Here is a 12,106-nt window from a genome sequence, read left to right on the forward strand (position 1 = left end):
GATGTATTTTTTCTAGCTTACATCCTACACAATCATCATGAAATTTAGAGGTACATGTGATGTATTTATTTGAACATAAACTTCCTATAATGCTAGAAGATGTATGACCCAGCCGAGCATGCCACACGTCACCCGACTCCTTAATGGCTAGGAAAGTAGGAACTGAAGGCTCAGGAGGGACAATGTTGGGTTGTAGAGGGTAGACACCTTGTTTACTGGTTCCCTGAAGCAGAACTTCCCCCGTGACCTGGTCCTTAACATAAATAGAATTTTTATCAAAACTCACAACACAATCATTTTCATGACACAACTTGTTAACTGATAATAAATTATGTTTTAAATTAGGGACATGACAGACAGATGATAAACTGAGGGGACGACTTGCAGTTTTTAAAGTTAAATGTCCAGTACTTTTAATTAGGAGTAAGGTACCATTACCAACTACAACAGAACTAGACCCAGTATAAGGAGTTTTGATAGAGAACGTACCATCCTGAGGAGTCATGTGAGATGCAGCTCCCGATTCCGGGTACCAGACTGAGTCATTAGCTTCACCACCAACAGACAGTGCAGCTAAGGCTCGAGTGACACTTTCTGAGGAAGAGGGAACAAAGCTGGAATTGAAACGCTAGGGATAATAAGCAGCTTGGTGACCTGGAAACCAACACAAACCACATGTATCGGAAGTAGGGGTAGAGGTAACATTGTTACTATTTGATGAATTACTCCCTGCAGACGATAAATTGTTAGTAATATAATCTAGGCAAGGCATACTATAGGATGACAAGTTAGAAAATTTACTTATACCATTTTATCGTCCCCGATTACCATTGTTGTATGTTGTTTCCTCCAGAGCCACGATTATTATTGTTTCCTCCATTCCCACCATTATTACCCCGAGCATTGTTGCCCCCACGATTATTATTACCACCTCTATTTCTGTTATTCCTTCCCCGATTTCTCCCTCCAAAATTAGTCTGGGAGGAGGAACTTGAACCAGTACCAGTAGATTTAACGGCAAGTAAGGCATGATGGGATGAGGAATCAGATGCATCCTTAGAATTTATCAATCTTTGTTCATGTAGTAACAACTTGGGACGCAAATCATCAAAACTAATCGGGAATGGATAATGCAGGAGGGTAGTAACTATATGATCGTACTCAGAATCACGATCTAAACCAAAAAGGGTATACTGCACTAAATCCTGGTTCGACACAGGTTATTGAATAGCAGCAAGGGAATCAGCAATCACCTTAATTTTCCGTAAATAACCATCCATTGTTTGGGAAGCAGTCTTTTTAATACGAGTTAATCGTCCCTTTAATTCCATTGATCTGACCATACTAGCATGCATAAATCTAGTTTGTAATCTAGTCCAAATCTCTACAGAGGTAGATAAATCATGAACATCCACAAAAACATCCCTAGATAAGGTGGCAAAAATCCAAGATTTAATTTGTTGATCCACACGTAAATATTCATAAAAGGGAGGATTAGGAATCGTAATACCACTTTCATCAATAACAGTAGCAGGAGGAATAATAGCAGAACCATCAACCATGCCAAGCAGTTGATGGGAAAGCAATAAACAAGTAATTTGGGTTTTCCATAACAAATAATCCTCTGGAGAAGAAAGAGTAATAGTTACCAAATTACTGAGATTAGGAGAGAAGATTTGTGGGAGGGTAAATACCGAAGAACCTGGCGGCATGTGGTAGGTCGGAAAGGGACCAGAGGTGGTCGGCTGGGGAACAACTCCAGTGTGGGTCGGAAAATCCGAAGGAAAGCGCGGGGAGGCGCGGGAGGAGAGGACCGGAGAGGCACCGACGTGGGTTTGGCCGGAGAAGGAGCCAACAGCAACAGAGGACGGAAAAGCAGCCGTCCAGGATGCAGAGAAAGACTGCGGGAGTCGCGACGGGGTGGCCGGAGAAGCACCGATGTGGTGGAGTCCGTAGTTAAACCCAACGGAAATCGCGGACGAACCTGCAGCAGACCAGAAAGCAGGTACGGAAGGCGCCGGAAGAGACACGGACGGACCGGCAGAGGGATGAAGGTCTGACGCCGGCGAAGAATAGCCGGTGGTCGTCGACGGCGAGGACTGTGCAAGAGCAGCGGCGGAAGCATTGGGTAAAAATTCCATCGCAGGAAAGAAAACGTTTGAAAAAAAAAAACTGATTTTTGGTGTTGGTTTGTTTTTTTTTCCTTTTTTTTCTTCTTTTTTTAGTAAATATGCGGCTGTGATACCATGTACAAGTGTGGGAATAATTGTGTGTTAACCTGTTGTAGGTTAACCTGGCATTCAATATATATAGTGTTTACAATACAGACCTATGACTAGTAAAGTAACATTCTACCCTTTACAATATAATATTATCCCTTTACATATGATATTATCCAATATCCATCAATATGTGCAAGGATCTAGGCCAATGTTTCCAGGAATTGAGGCTCGTGTTCATCAAGCGATTGCGGAATAAGTGGGTAGACCAGCTAGCCAAAAAAGAAAGGAAGGAGGGATTGAATCTTGATGTAACTAAAATCCCCCCCTCAGTTATATCAAGAACTTACTCGGTATGGTTGTAAGGCCAAGTGTCACTAACAATGATGCTTAGCATCCAAACTGCTTTTATCTTTCTCTCTTAGGCTCCGTTTGGTAGGGCGTAAAACGTTTTCCCGGAAAACTGTTTTCCTCTATTTTCAGTTTTACATTGTTTGGTTGGCAAAAGAGTGTAAAACCATTTTCCCTTGGGGTAAAATTACTCTCCCAATGATGGAAAACCATTTTCCTTTCAAAATGAAGGGAAAACTATTTTCCTTATCTCTCTTGTACTCTTCTCTCACTACCTCCTTACTTTCCCTTTCATTTTCCTTTCATTTCATCATATTTCTTACATCGAACCAAACAACGGAAAACTAAATTTGGAATTGTGTTTTCCATTGTAAATTGTTTTCCATGAAAATCATTTTACACTGAAAATGTTTTACGCCCTATCAAACGAAGCCTTAATGCAAAGCCTATTTACCAAAAAAAAAAAAAAAAAAAGTGTGTGACTATTTGGGCCTCTTTTCAAATTTAAGTTCTTATGGGCTTCCTCTCAAAAGAACTTTTTAACTCCACCACCACCCCCAACTCCCCCTTGCACCAAATTCGCCACTACTACCCTTGCAAACTCCACAACACCACCATACAACACAGAACACAGAGAGAGAGAGATTGAAAGATGGGACGAAAAAGCTTCAAGGTAGAGTTCGATGAATCGGCGCCGGATGACTTCGATCCAGCGCACCCATACAAAGACCCAGTCGCAATGCTAGAGATGCGCGAGCACTTGGTGCGCGAGAAATGGATCGACATTGAAACCGCCAAAATCCTGCGTGAGAAGCTCAAATGGTGTTACCGCGTTGAAGGTATTAATCACCTTCAGAAGTGCCGCCACCTTGTTCAACAATACCTTGAGTCCACTCGTGGTGTTGGTTGGAACAAAGATCATCGTCCTCACTCTCTTCATGGTATTTTCTCTCTCCTCTTCCTCCACTTTTTTCAGCTTATGTTCAATTTTCGTTTTGTGGGTTTTGTTAATTTCATGATTTTGATTAATGGGTTTGGTTTGGAACTAGCCAATTAGGTCTGTAAGTTGTCTTCATTTTTTCTTTGCTCTCTCTCCTTCTCTCCATTTCTTTTAATGTTATATTGATAAAAAAAATTGTGGGTTGTGTTGATTTGATGATTTTGATTAATGGTTTTTGATTGGAATTAGGTCCTAAGGTGGAATCTGTTGAGGATGAATGAATCTAAAGCTGGTTCTTGCATTATTTTGAGGTAAATTTGTTCTCGAGTTGTGTTTTTTTTTTTTTTTTTTTTGATATGTTGATTGAGTATTATGTCTTAATAATGAATTGAGTGTTGGAGGTATTGGTGTCAGCGATTTCGTGAATGATTTGCTTGTTTTGGGGGTGAATTTGAAGTGTTATTGTCCAATGAAGGGTTGAACATATGCAATTTAGAGAATGGTGAGTCAAATGAACAGTCTTTGACGTGCTTTTACCTTTCCGTGGCTTTTTGTATTGGATTATGGGGGCTAGATGACTTATTTTCATCCTAAATTCAATATTAGTGAGTGTTGATGTTCATTTTAGAGTTTGGAATATGATAAAAGAGGCTTAGCTGCCCCTGCCCTTTCTTTCCCTTATGTTTTACTTTTTCATCTTGAAATAATTGTTATACATATTAACCTCGCATATATTGGTATATGACATACTTTTACTGTGGGTGGGATACTTTCGCTTGAGTGACTTGTTCAAACAATACCTATTTGAACTTATGTAGTTGCTTATTAGATGTAGGTAGCTCTTATGCTCTTCACCTTATATTCCCTTTTAAGAAAAAAATATGTTAAGTTCATCGCTTGAATGTTTAGATGGTCAGAGCTATTAAATTTATATAAGTCAAGGTTAGATACATTAAGTTTAGGTCTAATAAGGGTTACCCTAATTCAATTTACATCTGGATTAAGCTCTAATAGGTTTAGATTAGTTAGAGTTCCAGACTAACAAGCTCAGGTAAGTTAAGTGAGTAGAATGCACCTTTATTGGAACCTATGTAAACTGATGTGAAATACGTTTACTGAAGGTGATACATCACCTTTATAATAGTTGGACGCGCACACGTTCTTCTGATAATTTCTCATTTTTCATTCTTTGTAGGATATTTTAGAAAAGTCAAATACAATAATTTTTAGAATATTTGCAACTTTTACCAGATATTCACAAATAGTATGTGTGAGTGAGTGCGACTATTGTCCCCGAAGGACCTTGATTTTTCTTTGATTACATAATTAGTTGATTGTGCTATTGTCTCAGCCCTTTTAACCAAAACGGTTTTTATACCCATATGGCCGTATTATAGTATTAAAATTCCAAATTAGGGTAATGCTGAACTAATGAGACCTTAAGCAGAAGTTTTGATGCTTTTGTTTATGTCTGATTATTGACATCCCCAAAATTGGGTTGTCTTGGTAGCTAGCTTTGAAATTGGAAGAGAAGGAATTAAGTTCATGTCATTTAATTTCTTAATCTCATACCTTTCAGCGGACTTGGGTTGAGTATCTTATGTAGATCTCAGATGGATCAAGGTTTTTGCGCTTAAGAATTTTTCTTTTGAGCTTAGTCATTTTTAGGATATTCAGACTTTTGATTGTGTATAAATGGGCAAGGGCTTTTTGGCATTGAAGTCCTTTTGATCAATTTGGCTTTGGGATTTCAAGGATGATCTGTGGAAGTGTAGCCTACTTTACGCTGACTTTGCTTTATGTTACTTGGATTTCTACGCAACGGTTCTCGAACTAATTTTGTTCTTTCAACCCCCATGGGACCTTGTCATGGTGGCTCTTAAGTTTGCATCTAAGGCCTGACAAGGCTCTTTGAATGTGTGAACCTATGTTGGATTTTTTAATAGTGTTGGAATCATTGGAATTTGGAAATAGTGAACTTCAATGCAGAAGATTTGTGTGTTTTCCTATCATGTTTTCTAGATCACGTGAATTATTGCTATCTGTTTGAGATGTCGGATGTGTGATAGAGCATATACAACAATATTATTGTTGTCAAAACAATAGAAGTCCCCACTCGCATAAGGGATTAATGGAGGATTGGAAACTAAGTAATAAAAACAAAATACCCACTTATCACCACCTTGGTTGCACGAGTCGGGTACGACGACAAACAACAAACGGCAAATCTGAAAACTATAACACAAGGGATATGATACACTATCCAACGAAGTACCAATAGTGTCCTCTTTATGGCGACATATCGGGTACATGTGATGGCTATCAAGTAAAGTAAGCTAGATAACAGGTCGCAAACAAGTTCTTTTGAGCCAAGTACTAATGGCTTGCTCTAACTCAATTTGAGCCAAGGACCTCATGGAACTCAGATTTTTATATGACCAATGGTTTTCCATGAAAGAGTTTTGGTTAGAGATTTTGCTATATGTAATGCTGGGGATTTTGTGGTCTTTTCACTTGTGTGTTAATGTTATTGCTAGTGCTATCACCATACTTACATTGAATTTGAGTTAATTGGATGGTTTATTCGCGAATTTGCCAAAATCATCACCACACATCTTAGTTATAGTATCATAGTACCATAGGAAAAATGGTCAATATTATGCAGAGAAACATGTATGTTGTGGAAGAGGTTGTATATCTGATGTAACAAAAAGTAAGGAGTAATTTGGGCAGCGAGTGCAAAGAGAAGGCAAACTGTGTAGGCTTTGCTTTGGGTGTCTTCTTCTTTCATAACAACATTTATTTTGAATTTATGATCAAGGCCCCCTTTCATTGAAAGGATAAAGGATTCCGAGTATTTTGGCATGTCTTTTTTTTCTATCTTATATGTTGTGTTACTCGGATACGGCAAAATCGTCGGCGTACCGGTGTCGATACGATACGACACGGATCCGGGTACGAAATACGTACCGGATCCTTCAATTTTCCCTGCGATATGACTAGATCCGTTTACCTATGGGAGGAGGGAAACCAGTAAAGAGAGAGAGGATCAGCGACCTCATGCATCATCGGAAATGGTCGGCTAGTCGCCTCAGAAAGTCATAGAGAAGATGAGAATGGAAGAGCCAGGGTAAGTAGAGATAAAATGAGGGTTAGGTTTGGTGAGAAGAGAGAAAACTAAAGGCTGGGCTTTTTTACTTCACGTGGCTGTCTTTTTTCTCTCTCAAAGACTACCAGCTGGCAGCTGCCTTTTGTTTTTTTCTTAATACTCTGTATTTCGTTATTGCTCTCTTTCATCCCACAAGGTACTTTAATTGGTATACGCGCTTGAGCAAATAGTTATTTGGGCTTTTTTTAGGGAAAATATGTTTTTTAATTTGAGTTTATTTTAAATCACACTTTCTCATGTATTCCCTAGATAAATACCCATAGTTTTTGGCAAAAGATTATTTTAAGATTACTGTGAGATAATTTTTTTTAGGATTTTTTTGCCGTACCTTGGAAATGACGTATCGGACACTTGGACAGTACCTGTATCCGATACTGGTATCTGTGTCCATGTAACATAGCTTATATGTCAATTGTACATGGATGGAGAAGAAATATGAAGGAAGTATTGGATGGTTTGACCTTTGTATATTTTAACCATACCATGTGATTAGGATTTTGTAAATATCACCAAGGATACTCTACTCAGTTTGGATTGGAGAATTTGAGATGCGAAGATGGTAATATGAAGATACAGGGACATGGTCTAGAACACGGAGACCTCGCGCTAATAAAGTAAAAGTTATCTTTTGAAACTACGACAATGTTTTCTAGAGATTATAGATTCTCTCCATCTCTCATAGAATTTCAATTTTTATGAAGTCTAAGAATAATGGTTCGAGAGAAACTAACCTGTTGCATTACTCGTATCTTGTAATGGTTTGTTTTGAGCACGCAATCTGTAGCAATGAGCTTTTGGGCTTTTTTCCTTTTTGATTGAAATGTATGCAAGACTGAAAAGTAACCGTAACGAGTATTGGTTGGTTTGAGGGCTCAAAACAAAAATGTAAGAGGAAGTGTGGATATGGATAAGGAGAAAAGAGTGATGGGATGGAGAGAGAGAAGTATTAATAATCTATAGAGTTTTTTTGTCAGAAACAACCTTTTAAAAGTGACATTTTGTGAAAAATAACCTTACAAAAATTTCTTTGTGATAAGCAACCTTTAAACTCCATTTTCTTGTCGGATCAAACCTGTCAATCATTTTCCAGCATGGACTTTTTTTGACCCCTAATCTCCTCATTATCCCTCCAATTTTCGTCTCATATACTCACCCTCTTTCAAACCTAAGTAAACTATTCTCTGTGTACTCTCTTGCACTTCCTTAGCATTAAAGAACATCATTAAAGTCTCTCCTTTGGCAATAATCAATATTGTCTGCAACAAGTAAGAAACATTAAATCTCCCCTCCCCCTTTCAGTAATTCATTACTCTCTCTTCTCGTACCATTCATTTCTCTCTTGAAACCCATAATTCACCATGCATATTGTTTTGAAAACCATAAATTAAGTTTGCAAGAATGCCCTATTTCAATTGAAAAGAGAAGCCCTAATTGTGTTGAATAAATTTTATGAATTGAGATGTGAGACCATAAAATATAACAGCAAAGAAGATTTAGGAATCAAGAACCCTAAACTTACCAATTGAAGATCTTGATTGAGGGGATTTCTTTGGGAAAATTTGGATTTGGGGTGTGGGAAAGAGTGGTTAAGTGTGAAAGAGAGGGAAAGAAGGTTTTATATGGAAAAAAATATAGAGGGAAATGAAACTCCAAAACAAATAAAAGAAAGGGAAGAGGGGTAAAAAAAAGTCAATGTCGGAAAAATCCAGTCAATGCCGAAAAATGGTTGACATGTTTGATTTAACAAGAAAATAGAGTACAAAGGTTGTTTGTCGCAAAAAAAAAAAAAAATTATAAGGTTGTTTCTCACAAAATGTCACTTATGAAAGGTTGTTTCTGACAAAAAACTCTAATTTATATAGTGTTCTTAGAATGAAAATGTGACTTTTATGTAGTGGTGGAGTCATGGAGAGAATAGTGATTTTATATCAAAGAAGGGTAAAAGACTAAGAACAGCTGAAAAGAATGTGGAGGACTAATTTGTCTATTATTAACCAAGACGTCCTAGACTGAGAGATGAAGAATAGTTAATGTGTTTGGGCATTTTACCCTCCTTTGCTTTTAATTTTGTGATTATCGGCATTATCCTTTCTCTATTTTCTCCTCCCTCCCAATCTATCATTTTATAGATGTTTCTCCAACTACTCCTGTTTACCCTTCTCTGCAGAAGTGCTCTCCTTTCTCTTTTGCCATTGCCAATCTATTGGTGAAGTTGATAACACCATTTGCATCAGCTCACTCCAAGCATTGAGAGCCCATTAAACTATAATTCACAGCCAACCTCTTCATTTATTAATGGCTCCATTTCCAAATTTAGGGTTTACGAATAAAAATTTTTAGATCTGAAAAATCTGGTTATTTTTTCTGGAGACATAGCTACTATACTCAGAACTCTGCTTTTGTCTTACATTTGCTGAAGTATCTAGCACAGATTCAAAATACCTTATGTTACACTTTCTGTGTTCTGAATTACTTGCGACACTTGAAATTCTACACTATTCATACAATCGGTTTGGACCATCTAGTATGATTAATATTTAAGGTTAAACAGTCATATAGAGTCTTGTTAGATTTCTCCTAATGTATACTTTTTGTTAGATTTCTCCTTGTATACTTTTTGTTAGATTTCTCCTAATGTATACTTTCAAAATATCAACCTTTTGGACTTTTTACTTATAGATAATAGAAGATATTAATGGTTAAAGTTGTGCATTGGAAGGCGTGAAAATCCTAATATTGCAAGTAAATTTGAACGGAGGTAGTATATATATTAAAAGATCATATCACACACAACTATCCTTGTTCACATTAGGTGTCTGATAGACATCAGAGATGTGTAAGATAAGATACTTGAAGTGGCAGAGTAACGGAGTTTTGTGGAGAAGAAAAAGAAGGCAAGTCTTATTATTTTTCTTAATTTAGGGTTGCATCCGTTGTGAGTGAGAGGTCAATCACTCTCAGTTCTTCTTTCGAATTCTCTCCCAGGAGTTGGATGTCTGTCATCTGTCCATATCTATGCCATGCCGTGTCAGCACGACTATGTAAGCTTCAGAGTTTGAGCATTATAGCCTGTTATTGCTGAACCTTCAGCTACTTTTGCATGGTTTCCTGAGGTTGTTGCACTGACTTGCATATGTGTTATACATTGTAGTCTGATTCTCACTGGTTATGTCAGCATGTAAATCACGCATGTAAGTTTGAGGAAGTTAGATTAGATGTGCCTTAGTTGCGACTTGCGAGAACTGAAATTTGTGGAATATCTATACTCGACTTTTGTTTCTCTTACATGTGGTGCCTGCCATTTTCCCCTCATAATTCTGCGACCCTTGCTTCATTATGTATTTAAAAGATTATACCTTTTCCTTTTTTGGGGGTGGTTGGACACATGGTCATTGAAAAGGGTGGCTGACAGAAAGTGGATGAATTAGTTTGGCTGTTTTGTTCGCTTTCCTTTTTGACTTGTGGTCTTTAGTGAAATGAGAATAGAAGGTGGAGGCTGAATTTGAATAGATTAAAGTAATGAAGTATCTATTAGATTCTCCAATGTTAATTAGTCATTAAAGTGAAACAACAGAACAGTGTGTAAACTGTAAACTAAACTGAAGCTTCATAGGGAATTTTCGTATAAGATTTAAGGAATGATTTGTGGATCCCTATGCTATTTTATAGCTTTTGGTTTTGCTGTTTGTCAAATTCAACCTGAATTTCATCCATAAGGGCTAGCTGGATATGCATCCTCTGTGTAGACCCTGAAGGTAACATCTTTCCTAAGATTCTTTGCTAATTTAAGTTTTAACCAAAGTAAGCATTGGCAATCAAAGAGAGGTCTGCTGTGTTCGGCATGTGCATGTGGTCATTTATCCTGGTTTTTCACTTTTAGTTTCCCTTCCCTTATGTCCCTCATTGTTTGCCCTATTTGCTTTTTTGGAGTCAAAACTTTTGTAGCTTTGACTGTAAATTCGTATTATGAGTATACGACATAAAACATTATCATGTGAGATTTTGTAGATTCCTTGTCATACGTATCTAAAGTAGTGAATGGTCAAAGGTGCGTCTATTTACGCTGTTTCCCTTTTTTTAGCTTCTGCAGACTTTGCTTTGTCTAGGACCTGACTGCGTTACCTAATTGATCTAATATGCTCCTCATTCAAGTATCCCTTGTTCCAGCAAAAGCAGATATGATTTAGGAAATGATGTACTGGGTTGATGAATTTATTATGTAATCAAATTGTTAACTGTAAGGTACTGTGTTAATTAGTAACTTATGTGTTGAGCTAGTGGTAAAGTTGTTCTATGTGTTTAAACTTCTGTAACGTTTTGTTGCTAGAATAATGGCTGCTAGAGAAATCACATTGAAACCTTTATTTTTAGTTTCTAAAATGAAATGTATATTCTGTTTGCAGATCACTAAACCTGCTACCATGCTGGTAGGGCGAGGATGTAATGTTATAATACTGCTGGCCTATGGAAATTGTGCCATGACATTATCTGTGTAGTTTATTTCATCTTGCCCTTTGAAACCTTGTGTAGATCCTGATGATTTGCTTTTGAAATAAATCATTTTGTTTTTTGGTGTATGAACTATATGAATAGCGTTGCTGATCTAGCAGATGTCCTTCATGCCATTTGTACATTTGAATTGGAGTAGAAGGTACTTAGTGCATTACATAATGTCACTTTGAAGGGTGAACCTTATATCGATTGTTGATTTGTTATGCGGAGAATTGAGACATAATTTTTATCGATTTCCTCTAAATTAACATCTCTTGGTCATAGATATGGGAAGAAACTGGTTGACAGTTGCAGTGATAGTGTATGTTGCTGTAGAACATATTTGCTTGAAAATTAGTATTATTAGGGCATATTAGCTGATTGTAACAATGGATAATTGTGAGCTTTAGCTTACAAGAACTTCTAACTTCAAAGAGGGGAGAATAGAGAAAAAAATAGACGATAGAATCATAATATCTGGCTAAGATGAGGCATTTAGTGTCCACTTCTTAGTCATGTGCTGTTCTTGTGAAGAAGGATGTCCTTGTGGAGTTGTGGTACCTTGGTGGCTGCTCCTTCCTGTCGAAAACATGGAAGAGAAATTTAAGTTAAAATGCAACGACGACAGTATACAAACATGCAAAACTTTAGGTACAAGGATTACGTTATATGCTAAACATATGTATGTATTATGCTGGAGTGCCAAAAAAAAAAGCAGTAGAATTGTATGAAGGAGAAGAAAGATGAAAAGAATGTTTGATGGAGCTCCCTTCAGTCCAATGAGCGGGCAAAGCATGTGAAAGGAGTTGCTCCCAACTCATGCATTTAGGTAATTTTACTTGCATTTTTACTTCTTCAGCTTGATCATCCTCTTCTTTTAGTTGGTAGTAATCAAAAGAATGCAAGTAAATGGCCAAATATGCATGAGATGGCAGC

At 37.3% G+C, this 12,106-nt stretch overlaps 1 protein-coding gene across 3 annotated transcripts; it reads left to right on the forward strand.

Annotated features, from left to right (window-relative positions):
- The first annotated feature begins 3,094 nt into the window (after positions 1–3,094).
- Positions 3,095–11,256, forward strand: LOC104893564 (NADH dehydrogenase [ubiquinone] 1 beta subcomplex subunit 10-B). 3 transcript variants are annotated; one of them, XM_010679685.4, is made up of 3 exons: positions 3,095–3,511; positions 3,760–3,821; positions 10,761–11,174. In XM_010679685.4, the coding sequence occupies exons 1-2, from the start codon at positions 3,223–3,225 to the stop codon at positions 3,789–3,791; spliced, it is 321 nt and encodes a 106-aa protein (XP_010677987.1). In that variant the 5' UTR covers positions 3,095–3,222; the 3' UTR covers positions 3,792–3,821; positions 10,761–11,174. The 3 variants fall into 3 exon arrangements, with proteins under 3 accessions (XP_010677987.1, XP_010677988.1, XP_010677986.1); XM_010679686.4 differs by having other exon boundaries at positions 10,770–11,174; XM_010679684.4 differs by having other exon boundaries at positions 3,098–3,511; positions 11,083–11,256.
- Positions 11,257–12,106: the final 850 nt, after the last annotated feature.

The sequence above is a fragment of the Beta vulgaris genome, chromosome 5 (genome assembly GCF_026745355.1).
Source record: "Beta vulgaris subsp. vulgaris cultivar EL10 chromosome 5, EL10.2, whole genome shotgun sequence".
Classification (NCBI taxonomy): Eukaryota; Viridiplantae; Streptophyta; class Magnoliopsida; order Caryophyllales; family Amaranthaceae; genus Beta; species Beta vulgaris.

Bases quoted from the DNA above. Each gene is read 5' to 3' on its own strand.
- LOC104893564 (XM_010679685.4), top strand. From the start codon at position 3,223: ATGGGACGAAAAAGCTTCAAGGTAGAGTTCGATGAATCGGCGCCGGAT. The intron at 3,512-3,759 runs GTATTTTCTCTC...GATTGGAATTAG, and splicing joins TCGTCCTCACTCTCTTCATG to GTCCTAAGGTGGAATCTGTT.